We start from the raw sequence: 20,000 nt of genomic DNA, 5'->3' as shown, positions 1-20,000 counted from the left end.
CAGAGTGCAGGGAGTTTAGACTGAAGCCCAGATGTGTCTCAGCTCTGACTCTGAACCAGTTCAGTAGAATCATCCGTACATCAGTTCTATGAAAAGTGTCGATACACTCGTGTTAATTTGCATGCGTTCAGTCATGTGAAGAAGTAAGTGCACCCCATCAAATTTTATAACATACTGCGTGAATATATCAGCATTTGATCTGCAGTTAAACTGTGTATAAACGTTCTGAATCGTGTAAAATAAACAAAATGAAATCTCATTTTTGTCTGTTGAAAAAGTAAGTGCACCCCTCGCTTCAGTAACTGGCGCCGCTCCCTTCAGCAGAAATTCTGCCCGTTTCTGGCGTCTGCTGGTGGAAATCTCCTCCACGCAGACCTCTTTCAGCTGTGCAGTGTTTGAGGGGCTTCATTCATGGACAGTCGTTTCAGACCACCATCCCTACAGCATTCCAGTCGGATTCAGATCTGGGCTTTGACTGGGCCGTTCCACAGCAAACCGTTACTACCTTTTGACCATTCCCTGCTGAATTAACTTGTATGTTTGGGATCATTATCCTGCTGGAAGGTCCACTCAGCTCCACCTTTTCTATAGATGGTCTCTCATTCTCCTCCAGCTCTCTCTGCTCTGAAAGAGAATTCATAGTCAATTCTGTGACTGTGATTTGGCCATCAAAGCAGCTCCAAACCACAACACTGCCACCACCATGCTTTCCAGCTGGTCTAAGGTTCTTCTGATCAAATACAGTCTTTGGTTTCCAGAAGTCCTGGTGCTAACCTGGATATTGATTAGCAAACTTTAGCCTTGCCCTGATGTTCTATTTAGACAGTAAACGCTTCCTCCTGGTGCGTCTCCCATGCTGGAGCAGTGGTAGATACATTCACTTTGACATCAACCAAAGCTAAAGCTGCCTGCAGATTCTGAGAAGTTCTTAAAGGCTTTTTTGTGGGTGAACCTTGCTGGAGCAAACCAGACCAGATACTCCCTTTCCTGCATGAGAACATTGCAGTTCTCTTCATTTTAATTATATAAAGGATGACAAAGTCAAGTTCTTTTAGGATTATTTTTATTGTTTTAATTTTAATTAAACATGTTTTATCTTTTATTTTCCTCTAATGTTCTGAATGCTATTTTTATATTTCATTAATTTATGCAAAGCACTGTGAATGCAGTGTATATTGTGTATAAATGTTAACACCTGGTTTCTGAGTACTGAATCAATCTGCTCCACATACAAATACAAATAAACATCCACAGCAAACATCGCTCCTCATCCTCTCCTCTGAAGGTCAGATCACAGTCAGTGTCCACCTGAATGACCGGCTCATCTGTCCTTTCTCTCTTCTTTCAGGTGAAGGTGATGCTTCGTGTGTGTCCTGTCTCTCCGGCTGATTCGGAGTCCAGCTCCTTCCTGAAGGTCGACTCTCGTAAGAAACAAGTAACCATCATGGACCCTGCGGCCAACACCCAGCAGAACCCCGCCCAGAAACGCCCCGCCTCCAACCAGGCTCCGCCCAAAATGTTCGCCTTTGACGCTGCCTTCTCCCATGATGCCTCACAGGTTAGCAGCTCAAACGTCTCAGGGGAACCCAGTTAACTTCCAGCTTTTCTTCAGTCTGAACTGAATTTGTTATTCAGTGTTGTTTGATGCACCGACAGCAAAAGTGAAAATCCAGTTTATGCCTCTTACTCTAAAATGTAGTCCACCTGCCAAAACTCAGTCTGCATGATTTTTAGCTACGCTAATGTACTTTAGTCCATGTTCACAGCCAGTGTGAGAAATCCCACCAAATCACTCCAAACTCTTGGGAAACTGGGCGAGTTTTCCGGTTTTCAGATCTGCTGCAGCTCATTGGAAAGTGTTTCAGAATCTGGGCAGAGTTACGGTTTCTAGACTACAAAGGACCAACTGGGTGAACCGGTCTGTTATAGCGCCACCCTGAGGCGGAGCAGAGCTACAGCTCTAGTTAGTTAAAACCACCAGAGACAGAAGCTGATGAACAATCAGATTCACTGAGTCTGGATTTGAGTGAAAATGTTAGCAGGCAGCATAATGTCAGAACTTATTTTCAGGGACCCCCTAAATGTGTCAAAATCAAAATATTTGGGGTCTCTGAAAATAAACTTATGAAGATTAATTCAGGCACTAAACTTGCCTTTGTTCATTGACTACTTTTGGCAGGAATAGACTTTTAAACTTTTATTTTTATAGTAAGAACAGTGAACACTGGATCACACAGTAATAACACAAAGTAATAATAAGGAGTAAATGATGAAACTGCCCCCGCCACAGGCGGAGGTGTGTGCAGGGACGGTGGCGGAGGTGATCCAGTCGGTGGTGAATGGAGCGGATGGCTGCGTGTTCTGCTTTGGACACTCCAAACTGGGTAAGAAACAAACCTTCAACGCCTCACTGCTCGCGCTAACGCTAGCAACCGCTCACGCAGCCCATCTCCCACCTTTAACAGCGGCTCTAGTTTCAGCTGGAGTTCAATATCTCCGTCTCCGATCTGTCTACAGTCTGTCTCCGATCTGTCTACAGTCTGTCTCTGATCTGTCTACAGTCTGTCTACAGTCTGTCTCTGACCTGTCTCCGATCTGTCTACAGTCTGTCTCTGATCTGTCTACAGTCTGTCTCTGATCTGTCTACAGTCTGTCTACAGTCTGTCTCTGACCTGTCTCCGATCTGTCTACAGTCTGTCTCTGATCTGTCTACAGTCTGTCTCCGATCTGTCTACAGTCTGTCTCCGATCTGTCTACAGTCTGTCTCTGATCTGTCTACAGTCTGTCTACAGTCTGTCTCTGACCTGTCTCCGATCTGTCTACAGTCTGTCTCTGATCTGTCTACAGTCTGTCTACAGTCTGTCTCCGATCTGTCTACAGTCTGTCTCTGATCTGTCTACAGTCTGTCTACACTCTGTCTCTGATCTGTCTACAGTCTGTCTCTGATCTTTCTAAAGTCTGTCTCTGATCTGTCTCCGATCTGTCTACAGTCTGTCTCTGATCTTTCTAAAGTCTGTCTCTGATCTGTCTCTGATCTGTCTCCGATCTGTCTACAGTCTGTCTCTGATCTGTCTACAGTCTGTCTACAGTCTGTCTCTGACCTGTCTCCGATCTGTCTACAGTCTGTCTCTGATCTGTCTCCGATCTGTCTACAGTCTGTCTCTGATCTGTCTACAGTCTGTCTACAGTCTGTCTCCGATCTGTCTACAGTCTGTCTCTGATCTGTCTACAGTCTGTCTACACTCTGTCTCTGATCTGTCTACAGTCTGTCTCTGATCTTTCTAAAGTCTGTCTCTGATCTGTCTCCGATCTGTCTACAGTCTGTCTCTGATCTTTCTAAAGTCTGTCTCTGATCTGTCTCTGATCTGTCTCCGATCTGTCTACAGTCTGTCTCTGATCTGTCTACAGTCTGTCTACAGTCTGTCTCTGACCTGTCTCCGATCTGTCTACAGTCTGTCTCTGATCTGTCTCCGATCTGTCTACAGTCTGTCTCTGATCTTTCTAAAGTCTGTCTCTGATCTGTCTCTGATCTGTCTCCGATCTGTCTACAGTCTGTCTCTGATCTGTCTACAGTCTGTCTACAGTCTGTCTCTGACCTGTCTCCGATCTGTCTACAGTCTGTCTCCGATCTGTCTCCGATCTGTCTACAGTCTGTCTCCGATCTGTCTACAGTCTGTCTCTGATCTGTCTCTGATCTGTCTACAGTCTGTCTCCGATCTGTCTACAGTCTGTCTCTGATCTGTCTCTCAGTGATCAGACTGCTTTCCTCTCTGTGTAGACTGGCTCACTGTTATGAGAAACGGCGACGGAGCCGCTCAGTATTAACAGTGTTTGTGCTGTGTTCTGTATTTCATGTCCTCCTGCAGTGAAACAGGGAGATTAGTGTCAGTGGAAAGTGGCTGTGATGTAGCGGCTCCTGTCTCCCATCACCTCCACTCTCCATCTCTAATACTGTATAAGTGCTTCTTTTAGATGCCCGTTTCTCTCCCTGTTGTAATGAATGTCAGACATTAATCCACAACGTAAAATCCAGTAACGTCTCGGCTCCGTCTCTGCGACGTGCTTCACATGCAGGAATCATTTTCCCCATGATCCTGTGTGTGAGGTGTAATCAGAGATTCAGAGGGTTTGGTGTGAAATGTCTTTACAGTGGTGGTGATGGGAACGAGACGTCGCCATGACTACAACACAGATATAGACACTTTATTTACCATCCAGAACCTCCAGAGAACCTACACGAGTCTTCTGAGCTTATATGGAATGTTGATGATGGAAAATAGTAGAAAATCTGGAATAATGAGTTTTCTTTGGGGACTATTTTGCCGCACAGCGCCCTGCATGTCTCCCTCCACCATGAATGGAGTTGAAGTTCTCTAAACTCTCATAAAACAGCGTCTCAGTCATCAGGCAGTGAATTCAGAACCAGTTCATGTAGGAACTTTCTGTAGGAGCTTTTAGAGGGACGTCTGGTTCCCATCACCACCACTGTGAGGAGCTCTGACCGGTAACATATACCAGTTCTCCTCAGTGCTTTTTTCAGCCTGGTCAGTCAGAGCCATAAATCATCCCAGAAACAGATGAGTGGACGACAGGCTAACGTTAATTACGCTGGAGCAAAGGGCCGGACGCTGGATGCCGGACGTCGGACGCCGTGTGTTTCATTACTTTTATATTTTTATTTTAATTAAGAGAGAAACACTTTAAACCCCGGTGAAGTGGGGCTGGTGAGCTCGGTGACTCTGGGGGGATTGGGGGGTGGTGGGGGGTGCAGGTTAATTGGCTCCATGTCTGTTTGATATTAGAATAAATAAAAAGCACTGCTGTTGTTTTTTAATCGTGTTTTCTGTTTTGCCCTTGAAATGAATCTGAGACGCTGAATGAATTAAACATTAGAGAGAACTGGACTGACACAGACCGACTGACCCAAACACACTTAAAGCCAGAGCTCACTCACAGAATATCGTTATTATTAGTAGTAGTATAATAATAATAATAATAATAATAATAATAAATTGTAGCACTGCTCATCAGCCCAAAAACTGGTCAAGAAGGCAAAGTACAAAGCAACAAACAGCACTAAAGACATTAAATGAGCCGTCACTGATGTTGAAGCTGATTAAAGTGGCAGTTTTTCCTGATTGACAGTCAGTCTGTCAAAATGACTTCAGTCTAAAGTCCTGATTCTTCGGTTTCAGGGCAGGAGCTACGAGGCTAATGTGGCTAACAGGTAATGGAAGCTTATAGCCCACCAGTTAGCGCTGTGCTAAGCGCCTGCCTATGAATCTAGAAACATGTAACGTTATGAAAGAACATTGGCAGAACCAGGACGTTAACAGAGACGGTAATAAACTAGATATAAACACAGTCAGCGCAGGACGTTAACGGAGACGGTAATAAACTAGATATAAACACAGTCAGCGCAGGACGTTAACGGAGACGGTAATAAACTAGATATAAACACAGTCAGCGCAGGACATTAACGGAGACGGTAATAAACTAGATATAAACACAGTCAGCGCAGGACGTTAACGGAGACGGTAATAAACTAGATATAAACACAGTCAGCGCAGGACATTAACGGAGACGGTAATAAACTAGATATAAACACAGTCAGCGCAGGACGTTAACGGAGACGGTAATAAACTAGATATAAACACAGTCAGCGCAGGACGTTAACGGAGACGGTAATAAACTTGATATAAACACAGCGCAGGATGTTAACGGAGACGGTAATAAACTAGATATAAACACAGTCAGCGCAGGACGTTAACGGAGACGGTAATAAACTAGATATAAACACAGTCAGCGCAGGACATTAACGGAGACGGTAATAAGCTAGATATAAACACAGTCAGCGCAGGACGTTAATGGAGACGGTAATAAACTAGATATAAACACAGTCAGCGCAGGACGTTAACGGAGACGGTAATAAACTAGATATAAAGCGCTGATAGGGAGCTTCCTGTTTACAAAACAGCCAAAATAATCTTCATTTTTTCGTGGTGATTTATTGGAAGTTTGAGGTTTAAAGGTTTAGATTCGTCGTTCGTTTTAGTTTTAAAAGAGAAATGCTGCCTGACTTTTTCACGTCCCTGCTGAGACACGGCGTTTAGCCTGTAGGAGCCTTAGATATCAGAGTGAAATGCCCCATTACTGAACTCAAATCAGCCTCTTTATCAGATTAACTAATCAGATCTATAGGCCTTAATCTGATCTAAGATATCAGAGTGAAATGCCCCATTACTGAACTCAAATCAGCCTCTTTATCAGATTAACTAATCAGATCTATAGGCCTTAATCTGATCTAAGATATCAGAGTGAAATGCCCTATTACTGAACTCAAATCAGCCTCTTTATCAGATTAACTAATCAGATCTATAGGCCTTAATCTGATCTAAGATATCAGAGTGAAATGCCCCATTACTGAGCTCAAATCAGCCTCTTTATCAGATTAACTAATCAGATCTATAGGCCTTAATCTGATCTAAGATATCAGAGTGAAATGCCCCATTACTGAGCTCAAATCAGCCTCTTTATCAGATTAACTAATCAGATCTATAGGCCTTAATCTGATCTAAGATATCAGAGTGAAATGCCCCATTACTGAGCTCAAATCAGCCTCTTTATCAGATTAACTAATCAGATCTATAGGCCTTAATCTGATCTAAGATATCAGAGTGAAATGCCCCATTACTGAGCTCAAATCAGCCTCTTTATCAGATTAACTAATCAGATCTATAGGCCTTAATCTGATCTAAGATATCAGAGTGAAATGCCCCATTACTGAGCTCAAATCAGCCTCTTTATCAGATTAACTAATCAGATCTATAGGCCTTAATCTGATCTAAGATATCAGAGTGAAATGCCCCATTACTGAACTCAAATCAGCCTCTTTATCAGATTAACTAATCAGATCTATAGGCCTTAATCTGATCTAAGATATCAGAGTGAAATGCCCCATTACTGAGCTCAAATCAGCCTCTTTATCAGATTAACTAATCAGATCTATAGGCCTTAATCTGATCTAAGATATCAGAGTGAAATGCCCCATTACTGAGCTCAAATCAGCCTCTTTATCAGATTAACTAATCAGATCTATAGGCCTTAATCTGATCTAAGATATCAGAGTGAAATGCCCCATTACTGAGCTCAAATCAGCCTCTTATCAGATTAACTAATCAGATCTATAGGCCTTAATCTGATCTAAGATATCAGAGTGAAATGCCCCATTACTGAACTCAAATCAGCCTCGTTATCAGATTAACTAATCAGATCTATAGGCCTTAATCTGATCTAAGAGGTCAGAGTGAAATGCCCCATTATACTCTTTATCAGATTAATCAGATTTATTGACCCCAATCTGATCTAAGAGGTCAGAATGTGCTTACACTTGCACTTACTAATCAGAGAAGTGCAGGAATCTGATAATGATCGGATTATCGAGTGCATGTGAACACACGCAGTGACTGGAAAAGGTCTGTGACTCAGTATTCAGTTTAACTCGTGATTACGTCGAGTCTAAGTTTATTTATGTCTCAAAGCAGCTTTAAACCCAACCCAGTGACAGCGGCAAGAAAACCTCCCTAAGAGCAAGAAGAAGAAACACTGAGAGGAACCAAGACTCAAAAAGGGGAACCCATCCTCCTCTGGTCCACAGCGGAGAGCTAACGGTAACAGAGCAAAGTGGACAGAGAATAACGTTTCATCACCAGTAAGAAATATAAAAGGAGCAGAGTGGGTGAAGCCCTGGAACAACAGGTCAGTCTGATCACAGAGATGAGGGGTGGGGGTTCTGTGTGAAAACGGAGGTAAATACCCCCAGTTTAAAGCTGCACGTCAGCATGTGAGCTAATGTTCATTATATTATATATACATATTTCATACATTATGCATATTGATAATGTTGTAGTGAACCGCCAGTGGCTGGCACTGGCCTGAAGAAGCTGGTGAGAGGCTCATGGGAGGCGCCTGCAGGAAACGGCGCTTGTTGTTGTTGTTGTTATTGTTGTTGTTTACTAGTCTAAAGTGTGTGTATGTGTGTTTATCTTATCTGTGTTATTCCGTGCTGGAAATGATAATGACAGTACAGACTGGCACAGACTGGCACAGACTGGCTGCTGCAGCTGGCATTTCTATTCTGAATTCTGTTTTCTTTCTCATGTTTAATCAGTCGTGCAGCGCTGGTCAACGTTTCGGTCAGTATTTGCTGTTTATGCAGACAGACTCGCTCATGCGTCCGAGCCACCTTCTGAAGTCTGATCCGCTCTGAGAGCCTGCAGGGCAGATGGGCTTTGTCAGGGTGCCACCTTTGATCCTCTTGTGCCCACAGTGGGATTTCAGGCGCTGGCGTCTGGCCTGGCACTGCCCGCTGCTCCGGCTGCTCATTGAGGCCCGGCGCTGTGAGCGCACTCGAGCGTGGCAGCACATGGCCGCAGTTATTCTGGTAAATTGGTGATGCTTCGGGACGTTTCCGTGTCAGGAAAGTTGGAAAGCTGATTGTGCTAATCTCACCGCGCGTTTCACGCTTTCATGGAATTTTAATCACTCTGAGACACTCTGAGACACTCTGGGACACTCTGAGACACTCTGAGACACTCTGGGACACTCTGAGACACTCTTTGACACTCTGAGACACTCTGGGACACTCTGAGACACTCTGAGACACTCTGGGACACTCTGAGACACTCTGGGACACTCTGCTTTCCAGGGTGTCGCCGCGGTTTACAGTGCAGCTGTCAGAGCTGCAGCGTTTTAATAAAGAACCTCTAGCAGCTCAGATCGGAACCCTCAGTCTCTGCGTCCCTGTGCTGATAACCTAGTTCTCTCTGCGTCTCTGTGCCGATAACCCGGTTCTCTCTGTGTCTCTGTATTGACCCGATTCTCCCTGCGTCCCTGTGCTGATAACCCGGTTCTCCCTGCGTCTCTGTGCCGATAACCCGGTTCTCTCTGTGTCTCTGTGCCGATAACCCGGTTCTCCCTGCGTCCTTGTGCTGATAACCCGGTTCTCTCTGCGTCTCTGTGCCGATAACCCGGTTCTCCCTGCGTCCTTGTGCTGATAACCCGGTTCTCTCTGCGGCTCTGTGCCGATAACCCGATTCTCCCTGCGTCCCTGTGCTGATAACCCGGTTCTCCCTGCGTCTCTGTGCCGATAACCCGGTTCTCTCTGTGTCTCTGTGCCGATAACCCGGTTCTCCCTGCGTCCCTGTGCTGATAACCCGGTTCTCCCTGCGTCTCTGTGCCGATAACCCGGTTCTCTCTGCGTCTCTGTGCTGATAACCCAGTTCTCTTTGTTTCTCTGTATTAACCTGGTTCTCTCTGCGTCTCTGTGCCGATAACCCAGTTCTCTCTGCGTCTCTGTGCTGATAACCCGGTTCTCTTTGTTTCTCTGTATTAACCCGGTTCTCTCTGCGTCTCTGTGCCTATAACCTGGTTCTCTTTTTTTCTCTGTATTAACCCGGTTCTCTTTGTTTCTCTGTATTAACCCGGTTCTCTCTGCATCTCTGTGCTGATAACCCGGTTCTCTTTGTTTCTCTGTATTAACCAGGTTCTCTCTGCGTCTCTGTGCCGATAACCCGGTTCTCTTTGTTTCTCTGTATTGACCTGGTTCTCTCTGCGTCTCTGTGCTGATAACCCGGTTCTCTTTGTTTCTCTGTATTAACCTGGTTCTCTCTGCGTCTCTGTGCCTATAACCCGGTTCTCTTTGTTTCTCTGTATTAACCCAGTTCTCTTTGTTTCTCTGTATTAACCTGGTTCTCTCTGCGTCTCTGTGCCTATAACCCGGTTCTCTTTGTTTCTCTGTATTAACCCGGTTCTCTTTGTTTCTCTGTATTAACCCGGTTCTCTCTGCGTCTCTTTGCTGATAACCCGGTTCTCTTTGTTTCTCTGTATTAACCCTGTTCTCTCTGCGTCTCTGTGCTGATAACCCGGTTCTCTTTGTTTCTCTGTATTAACCCGGTTCTCTTTGTTTCTCTGTATTAACCAGTTTCTGTCTGCGTCTCTGTGCCTATAACCCGGTTCTCTTTGTTTCTCTGTATTAACCCGGTTCTCTTTGTTTCTCTGTATTAACCTGGTTCTCTCTGCTTTTCTGTGCCTATAACCCGGTTCTCTTTGTTTCTCTGTATTAACCCGGTTCTCTTTGTTTCTCTGTATTAACCCGGTTCTCTCTGCGGCTCTGTGCAGGAAAGTCCTACACCATGATCGGAAAAGACGACTCCATGCAGAACCTGGGGATCATCCCTTGTGCCATCTCTTGGCTCTTCAAGATCATTAACGAGCGGAAGGAGAAGACCGGGGCGCGGTTCTCCGTCCGCGTATCAGCTGTGGAGGTGTGGGGTAAAGATGAGAACCTGAAGGACCTGCTGTCTGAGGTGGCCACAGGCAGCCTGCAGGACGGACAGTCGCCCGGAGTCTATCTCTGTGAGGACCCCATCTGTGGCATGCAGGTAGGACACCTGTATAGGACACACACCTGTCCACTAAGAGTAGCCTGGTATATCAGTACGGCACAGATACATGTAGATACAGCAAACTGTGCTGTCGGTTTAGCTGAGTGTCTGAGTCAGTTTAGCTGAGTGTCTGAGTCGGTTTAGCTGAGTGTCTGAGTAAGTTTAGCTGAGTGTCTGAGTCGGTGTAGCTGAGTGTCTGAGTCAGTTTAGCTGAGTGTCTGAGTCGGTTTAGCTGAGTGTCTGAGTCAGTTTAGCTGAGTGTCTGAGTTGGTTCAGCAGATTGTCTGAGTCAGTTTAGCTGAGTGTCTGAGTCGGTTTAGCTGAGTGTCTGAGTCGGTGTAGCTGAGTGTCTGAGTCAGTTTAGCTGAGTGTCTGAGTCGGTTTAGCTGAGTGTCTGAGTCAGTTTAGCTGAGTGAGTCGGTTATTAGCTGAGTGTCTGAGTCAGTTTAGCTGAGTGTCTGAGTCAGTTTAGCTGAGTGTCTGAGTCGGTGTAGCTGAGTGTCTGAGTCAGTTTAGCTGAGTGTCTGAGTCGGTTTAGCTGAGTGTCTGAGTCAGTTTAGCTGAGTGAGTTGGTTATTAGCTGAGTGTCTGAGTCAGTTTAGCTGAGTGAGTCGGTTATTAGCTGAGTGTCTGAGTCAGTTTAGCTGTGTGTCTGAATCAGTTTAGCTGAGTGAGTCGGTTATTAGCTGAGTGTCTGAGTCAGTTTAGCTGAGTGTCTGAGTCAGTTTAGCTGAGTGTCTGAGTCAGTTTAGCTGAGTGAGTCGGTTATTAGCCGAGTGTCTGAGTCAGTTTAGCTTAGTGTCTGAGTCAGTTTAGCTGAGTGAGTCGGTTATTAGCTGAGTGTCTGAGTCAGTTTAGCTGAGTGAGTCGGTTATTAGCTGAGTGTCTGAGTCAGTTTAGCTGAGTGTCTGAGTCAGTTTAGCTGAGTGTCTGAGTCAGTTTAGCTGAGTGAGTCGGTTATTAGCCGAGTGTCTGAGTCAGTTTTTCTTAGTGTCTGAGTCAGTTTAGCTGAGTGAGTCGGTTATTAGCTGAGAGTCTGAGTCAGTTTAGCTGAGTGAGTCGGTTATTAGCTGAGTGTCTGAGTCAGTTTAGCTGAGTGTCTGAGTCAGTTTAGCTGAGTGTCTGAGTCAGTTTAGCTGAGTGAGTCGGTTATTAGCTGAGTGTCTGAGTCAGTTTAGCTGAGTGAGTCGGTTATTAGCTGAGTGTCTGAGTCAGTTTAGCTGAGTGAGTCGGTTATTAGCTGAGTGTCTGAGTCAGTTTAGCTGAGTGTATGAGTCAGTTTAGCTGAGTGTCTGAGTCGGTTATTAGCTGAGTGTCTGAGTCAGTTTAGCTGAGTGTCTGAGTCGGTTATTAGCTGAGTGTCTGAGTCAGTTTAGCTGAGTGTCTGAGTCAGTTTAGTTGAGTGAGTCGGTTATTAGCTGAGTGTCTGAGTCAGTTTAGCTGAGTGTATGAGTCAGTTTAGCTGAGTGTCTGAGTCGGTTTAGCTGAGTGTCTGAGTCAGTTTAGCTGAGTGAGTCGGTTATTAGCTGAGTGTCTGAGTCAGTTTAGCTGAGTGAGTCGGTTATTAGCTGAGTGTCTGAGTCAGTTTAGCTGAGTGTATGAGTCAGTTTAGCTGAGTGTCTGAGTCAGTTTAGCTGAGTGTATGAGTCAGTTTAGCTGAGTGTCTGAGTCGGTTATTAGCTGAGTGTCTGAGTCAGTTTAGCTGAGTGTCTGAGTCAGTTTAGCTGAGTGTCTGAGTCAGTTTAGCTGAGTGTCTGAGTCGGTTTAGCTGAGTGTCTGAGTCGGTTTAGCTGAGTGTATGAGTCAGTTTAGCTGAGTGTCTGAGTCAGTTTAGCTGAGTGTCTGAGTCAGTTTAGCTGAGTGTCTGAGTCAGTTTAGCTGAGTGTCTGAGTCGGTTTAGCTGAGTGTATGAGTCAGTTTAGCTGAGTGTCTGAGTCGGTTATTAGCTGAGTGTCTGAGTCAGTTTAGCTGAGTGTCTGAGTCAGTTTAGCTGAGTGTCTGAGTCAGTTGTGAGTGTGTGAGTGTGCGTTGTGAGTGTGTGAGTGTGCGTTGTGAGTGTGAGTGTGTGTGTGTGTGTTTGTTTGTTTGATGTTAGTGTGTGTGTGAGTGTGTGTGGTGTGTGTGTGTTGTGAGTGTGTGAGTGTGCGTTGTGAGTGTGTGAGTGTGCGTTGTGAGTGTGTGAGTGTGTGTGTGTTTGTTTGATGTTAGTGTGTGTGTGTGTGTGTGTGCGTTGTGAGTGTGTGAGTGTGCGTTGTGAGTGTGAGTGTGTGTGTGTTTGTTTGTTTGATGTTAGTGTGTGCGTGTGTGTGTGCGGTGTGAGTGTGTGTGTGTGCGGTGTGAGTGTATGAGTGTGCGTTGTGAGTGTGTGAGTGTGTGTTGTGAGTGTGTGAGTGTGCGTTGTGAGTGTGAGTGTGTGTGTGTTTGTTTGTTTGATGTTAGTGTGTGTGTGTGTGTGTGTGTTGTGAGTGTGTGAGTGTGCGTTGTGAGTGTGTGAGTGTGCGTTGTGAGTGTGTGAGTGTGCGGTGTGAGTGTGTGAGTGTGAGTGTGTGTGTGTTTGTTTGTTTGATGTTAGTGTGAGTGTGTGTGTGTGCGTTGTGAGTGTGTGAGTGTGTATGTGTTTGTTTGTTTGATGTTAGTGTGTGTGTGTGTGTGTGCGGTGTGAGTGTTTGAGTGTGCGTTGTGAGTGTGTGAGTGTGCGTTGTGAGTGTGTGAGTGTGTGTGTGTTTGTTTGTTTGTTTGATGTTAGTGTGTGTGTGTGCATTGTGAGTGTGTGAGTGTGCGTTGTGAGTGTGTGAGTGTGCGTTGTGAGTGTGTGAGTGTGTGTGTTTGTTTGTTTGATGTTAGTGTGTGTGTGTGCGTTGTGAGTGTGTGAGTGTGCGTTGTGAGTGTGAGTGTGTGTTTGTTTGTTTGATGTTAGTGTGTGTGTGTGTGTGTGTGCATTGTGAGTGTGTGAGTGTGCGTTGTGAGTGTGTGAGTGTGCGGTGTGAGTGTGTGAGTGTGCGGTGTGAGTGTGTGTGTGTTTGTTTGTTTGATGTTAGTGTGTGTGTGTGCGTTGTGAGTGTGCGTTGTGAGTGTGAGTGTGTGTTTGTTTGTTTGATGTTAGTGTGTGTGTGTGTGTGTGCGTTGTGAGTGTGTGAGTGTGCGTTGTGAGTGTGTGAGTGTGCGTTGTGAGTGTGTGAGTGTGTGTGTGTTTGTTTGTTTGATGTTAGTGTGTGTGTGTGCGCTGTGAGTGTGCGTTGTGAGTGTGAGTGTGTGTTTGTTTGTTTGATGTTAGTGTGTGTGTGTGTGTGTGCGTTGTGAGTGTGTGAGTGTGCGGTGTGAGTGTGAGTGTGTGTTTGTTTGTTTGATGTTAGTGTGTGTGTGTGTGTGTGTGTGTGTGTGTTGTGAGTGTGTGAGTGTGCGTTGTGAGTGTGTGAGTGTGTGTTGTGAGTGTGTGAGTGTGCGGTGTGAGTGTGAGTGTGTGTTTGTTTGTTTGATGTTAGTGTGTGTGTGTGTGTGTGCGTTGTGAGTGTGTGAGTGTGCGGTGTGAGTGTGAGTGTGTGTTTGTTTGTTTGATGTTAGTGTGTGTGTGTGTGTGTGTGCATTGTGAGTGTGTGAGTGTGCGTTGTGAGTGTGTGAGTGTGCGGTGTGAGTGTGTGAGTGTGCGGTGTGAGTGTGTGTGTGTTTGTTTGTTTGATGTTAGTGTGTGTGTGCGTTGTGAGTGTGTGAGTGTGCGTTGTGAGTGTGTGAGTGTGTGTGTGTTTGTTTGTTTGATGTTAGTGTGTGTGTGTGTGTGTGTGTGTGCGTTGTGAGTGTGTGAGTGTGTGTTTGTTTGTTTGATGTTAGTGTGTGTGTGTGTGTGTGTGCGTTGTGAGTGTGTGAGTGTGCAGTGTGAGTGTGTGTTTGTTTGTTTGATGTTAGTGTGTGTGTGTGTGTGTGTGTGTGCGTTGTGAGTGTGTGAGTGTGCGTTGTGAGTGTGTGAGTGTGTGTTGTGAGTGGGTGTGTGTGCGTTGTGAGTGTGTGAGTGTGTGAGTGTGCGGTGTGAGTGTGTGAGTGTGTGAGTCTGCGGTGTGAGTGTGTGAGTCTGCGGTGTGAGTGTGCGGTGTGAGTGTGTGAGTCTGCGGTGTGAGTGTGTGAGTGTGTCCCGTTCGTAGCCGTGCCGGAGCTGACAGAGCTGTCACAGCAGCGGCTTTGTGTTAAATCAACGCTTTGGAAAGATAACAAGAAGTCGGAGCTCTCTGGAGCAGCGCTGCCGGCGCTCTCTGACTCTGAGACTCTGCGGCCTGCGCCGGTTTGAGAGCAGTAGGTTTAATATACTCGTCACACTGTTTTGCCTGTAAGGAAATTTTCTCACGCTCGTTTAGGGATTAACCTCCACTAATTCTCCCAATAAAGCTGTCACTGTCGAGCAAAATGCCCTCACATGCTGAATGGATTAGATAGACAACCCTGTCTGTGTAATCCCCCAGAAATCAGCTGGAATCTGCTCTCGGAATAACACTTCATCACTTCATCTACACGCAGCTGCGTGTTCCTCATCGAGTTCTGATCAGGACGAGACTCCTGAGGCTGCATCTCCATTCAGAGCTTATCCAGAACTCTAAGAACGTCAGAGTTCCTGGAATTGTAGTGTTTCCGTAGCTAGCTAACACAGCTAGTGGGCTGATTTACTTCCATTCTCCACCATTTCTTAATGTTGTACAGCTTCCTGCCGATTATTTGAGTCATAGGAAACCTCGGCTGGAACTGTTTTGTTCTAAATGTTCTGGAAATATTATTACTGTTTTACAGAGTGTAGGTAACGTTAGCTAAAGTTGTGGGAATGTTGTCTGCCTGCTGGGTGTAGACCACATATGGACATCTGAGATTTTGTGTCATTTGACTTCATATTCCAGAGGATCCAGCGATATTCAGAGGAAAATGTCTGTTGGGATTTGACTGAGCAGCGATTTCCAAAAGCACTTTTCACTTTTCCCATGGAAATGAACAGTTTAGATGCAGAGTTCCTCATCCGCCGACTGAGTGGTCGTCCTCAGTGGTCTTTATCCCTGCTCCTGTAGTGTTTCTGTAGCTAGCTTATCAAGCTCAGGGGCTGGTTAGCAATATTGATCTGTCATCAGCTTCTATTCTTTCTAATTTCTTAACTCTTTTTTAATAATGATTTAAATCATATGAGGTCATAAACAGTGATTTTCGTAGTCAATGACGTTCCCAAACGTAGAAGCCAGACTTCTACAGGCCAAGGCTAGTTTTGCCTAAAACCTGACTGCTGTTTCCGAGCATCGTTACCGTCCCACCGCTTGGTAAATGCAGTAGGTCCAGAGTCACTGGACCCTCCAAATTACAAGGTTGTTTTGCAGAAGCCCAGTTAATGTTAATAGTGAGCTAACACTGCTGTGCTGAAGTGATATCACGTAAAAGTAGGTCTGCAGTTAAACTTCAACACTTCAACCAAGATCATCTCCTCAAACTACAGCCTGAGCCTGACAAACGCCTCTAAACCAGCTGTGGCATCCATGCTCTAGAATGAAAAGTGACATCATATCAGAATCATTTTATTACTATGATAGTTCCAGTCCTTCAATCTGATTGGCTGAGCTGCATTTGAAGCTGTTTTATAATGCATACATACGCCTGTGACCACCTGTGACCACCTGTGACCACCTCACAGTGACTGAACTCGGCATCACTGCACCAGGTCACGGAAAGTCCTTCTGCTCTTAATAGACCATCTGTGACTCTAATGCTGCTCACATGGAGCACAGAGTGTACTGATGAAGTAAGAACCCGGTTCTGCTTAAACTGAGGAGCTGATGGTTTATGTTGTTATCTAGAACCAGGCTGGTCAGCTGGCTAACAGAGCCAACAGCCTAAACAGCTCCATCATTAATATCACAGGCTTGAATTAAAGCCCTGATGGTCTGATTTACTGTAGAACTGCAGTAGAAAGTCTAAAAACGTCTCCTGAGTGTTTTACAGACGTTTCAGTCAGAAGTCGCGTCAAACCCAGACTGAACCCCAAACGGCTCCGTACTCCCTAAATAGTGTTCTAGGAAAGTGTAGAAATTCTATCGTCTACAGCCAAACAGTGATGAGTGTGGACGTGTCTGAGTCCCAAACGACTGTTTCTTAGCTGTATTATTGTCTGTTTAGCTGCAGGATCCAGTGTTTATATCCCTATGTAGTGCACTATGTAGGGAGCAGGGAGCAGTTTGAGCCCCAGTGTGAGGAGAGGGCGCTGCCCGATTGGTGCTGAATAAGACTCACGATGGTAGTTTGGACTAAGAAGTGTGTATAAAGTGAGAGTTTCCTCGTATGTTCATTATCATACAATAGAACGTTAAAACGTTCACGAAATGAAATGTTCTCCTCATTCAGTCCATGAAGGCTTGCATTCATTTTATATTATCAGTCTGTTGTGAAGGGTCACTGACGTGGCTACTGTTGTGGTTCAGCTGCAGAATCAGAGTGAGCTGAGAGCTCCCACAGCAGAGAAAGCCGCTTTCTTCCTGGACGCAGCCATCGCCTCCCGCTACAGCAGCCGGCCGGACTACGACGAGGAGGAGCACCGGAACTCCCACATGCTGTTCACCCTCCACATTTACCAGTACCGCATGGAGAAAACCGGCAAGGGAGGCAGTGAGTATAGCTGTGCCCTGTACACACATCTACTGACCACACCGGAGCCTAGACACAACTACTGACCACACCGGAGCCTAGACACATCTACTGACCACACCGGAGACTGCACACATCACCTGATCACAGCAGAGACTACACACATCTACTGACCACACCAGAGACTACACACACAACTACTGACCACACCAGAAACTACATACACAACTACTGACCACACCAGAGACTACACACACAACTACTGACCACACCAGAAACTACACACACAACTACTGACCACTCCGGAGCCTAGACACATCTACTGACCACACCAGAGACTACACACAACTACTGACCACACCGGAGCCTAGACATATCTACTGACCACACCAGAAACTACACACATTTACTGACTACACCAGAGACTACACACGTCTACTGACCACACCAGAGACTACACACGTCTACTGACCACACCAGAGACTACACACGTCTACTGACCACACCAGAGACTGCACACATCACCTGATCACGCCAGAGACTAGACACATCACCTGACCACTCCAGAGCCTACACACAACTACTGGCCACACCAGAGCCTACAGACATCTACTGACCACACCAGAGACTCTTCACAACTACTGACCACACCAGAGACTACACACATCTACTGACCACACCAGAGACTACACACAACTACGGACCACACCAGAGACTACACATGTCTACTGACCACAGCAGAGCCTACACATATCTACTGACCACTCCTAACATGGTCTGTTCCTTTTTATTATGCATTAGAGATCACTGGGTCAGTGTGCCGTTGGCAGCAGGCGAGCTGTGGAGTGTAAGCAGTGGTTGAATTTCGAGATGGAATTAAATTATTATTTACATCAGAATAGAAACTGCAGGGTTAAATTTCCGTTCTGCTCTTTATGATTTAGAGTTTAGATCTTATCTCTGTTCTTTATAATATGATGTCATTACAATTGTTTTTTATTCATTAAAATTTTAGTGCACACTTTTGGTTTGTTAGACGGTCGTGTGTAAAAGTTTGTGCGCCACAGTTAAAATCCATGTTATTTAGTTTCTGAGTTACAAATCCTCTCCAGACACACACACTGCTGCACACTTTCACACACACACACACCGCTTATCACACTACTTATCACTTACACGCCCACAAAGCATTGACCAGTGTTCAAACGTTTGCATACGACTGTAACGACCGCATTATCATATTTAGACTCTTATTGGTTTGACATGAAGAACTGCTTAAACCTCCAAGGCATGGAGCGTAAATCACTAATAACTAGCAGATATGTAATAAATAACGTAATCATTTTACACATTTGTCTTTTTCTGTTTGGGAGATGGCTACTTTTAGATTAAAGAAACAAACCTGGACACCAAACACGTCATGTCTGATTATATTTGGGGTTTGGGGGGGGGGGGCACTGGTGAGAATGGGGGAAATTGATTTTTTTGATAAACTGTCACTTTAATATAAAGTTATAATTAATAATGTTTATTGTGCTTCGTTTTCATTGTGATCGTTTTCTCTTACTTCACTCATTCATGAAGACGAGCGTCGCTGAAATCACGCGACCTTTGTGTTTGTTGTCCAGTGTTTGTCTGTTTTTGTCCACTCTGCTGTTGTAGAGCAGGAACAGCAGTTCGTATCTGTGAAAGCCTCTCAGGACTGAGCAGGACGTCCACTGTGTCCAGCGCCAATAGTCTGAACCTCCAGTAGTGTAATGATTAGCGTCGTTATGGGCAGCTCGTTAAAGGCGTCCATTAAGCCCCACCCTGTCTGTGCTCAACACGCCCACCCTCCCAAATTCAATATCCCACTCACCCTCCACGTCACCCCCCAACTGCTGCGGTATAAACGGCCCTCGATCTCATGAAGGTCCTCTCGCCGAAGCTGCAGCGTCAGCGTAGCCGCTGCTCGTGTGTGTGATGTTGAGCTGGTTCCAGAGAGCAATGCTGACGTCTCTTAGCGCAGAGAAGTTTGTGTCACAGCTGCCTCTGAGGCAGGTGAAGCAGATCCAGGGACTTCAGTGTTGCCTTAGTGGAGTGCAGATCGGACTGGAGTCCAGACTGAGATGGAGGTCAGAGTGAGGAGGAGGAGGAGGAGGAGAGCAGAGCTGATCCAGCATTGATGAATGACCTCTGCGCTAGAGCTGCTCCTCAGAAACAGTGTCTGCGTCACCGTGATGCTCCCTCGTTTCCTGTGATTAAACTGTTTGTGAGTTAGTTTAATGTGATTATGCTGTTCCTTCATCCTGAACACGAATTATTCCAAAAAAAGCCGCAGCTGCTGGACACAGTGACGCCACTCAGCACCTCTCTGTCACGGCACTGTGCTAAACACAGAGCACTAAACCACAGTAGGTGTCTTTAAACCTGTGTTTCAGATAAACAGATAAATGGGCTGTTAGCCTAAACTGTGTTTCAGCCCAGTCTACACTGTATTTCAGCCAGTCTACACTGTATTTCAGTCCAGCTACACTGTATTTCAGCCCAGTCTACACTGTATTTCAGCCAGTCTACACTGTATTTCAGCCCAGTCTACACTGTGTTTCAGCCCAGTCACACTGTATTTCAGCCCAGTCTACACTGTATTTCAGCCCAGCTGCACTGTATTTCAGCCCAGTCTACACTGTATTTCAGCCCAGTCACACTGTATTTCAGTCCGGCTACACTGTATTTCAGCCAGTCTACACTGTATTTCAGCCAGTCTACACTGTATTTCAGCCCAGTCTACACTGTGTTTCAGCCCAGTCACACTGTATTTCAGCCCAGTCTACACTGTATTTCAGCCCAGCTCCACTGTATTTCAGCCCAGTCACACTGTATTTCAGCCCAGTCTACACTGTATTTCAGTCCAGCTACACTGTATTTCAGCCAGTCTACACTGTATTTCAGTCCAGTCACACTGTATTTCAGCCCAGT

General features: G+C 45.6%; 1 protein-coding gene across 2 annotated transcripts in view; it reads left to right on the top strand.

The window, feature by feature from the left end:
- kif26ba (kinesin family member 26Ba) overlaps window positions 1–20,000 on the top strand; it is a 147,893-nt gene that overhangs the window by 107,537 nt on the left and 20,356 nt on the right. For both annotated transcript variants that reach the window (XM_037541778.1, XM_037541777.1), the window contains exons 6-9: window positions 1,349–1,558; window positions 2,291–2,384; window positions 10,180–10,442; window positions 16,880–17,063. In XM_037541778.1, coding sequence (XP_037397675.1) covers window positions 1,349–1,558; window positions 2,291–2,384; window positions 10,180–10,442; window positions 16,880–17,063 — 751 coding nt within the window. The remainder of the gene's footprint in view (window positions 1–1,348; window positions 1,559–2,290; window positions 2,385–10,179; window positions 10,443–16,879; window positions 17,064–20,000) is intronic.

The sequence above is a fragment of the Pygocentrus nattereri genome, chromosome 10 (assembly GCF_015220715.1).
Source record: "Pygocentrus nattereri isolate fPygNat1 chromosome 10, fPygNat1.pri, whole genome shotgun sequence".
NCBI classification, from domain to species: Eukaryota; Metazoa; Chordata; class Actinopteri; order Characiformes; family Serrasalmidae; genus Pygocentrus; species Pygocentrus nattereri.
This window is presented reverse-complemented; position numbering and strand designations above follow the sequence as displayed.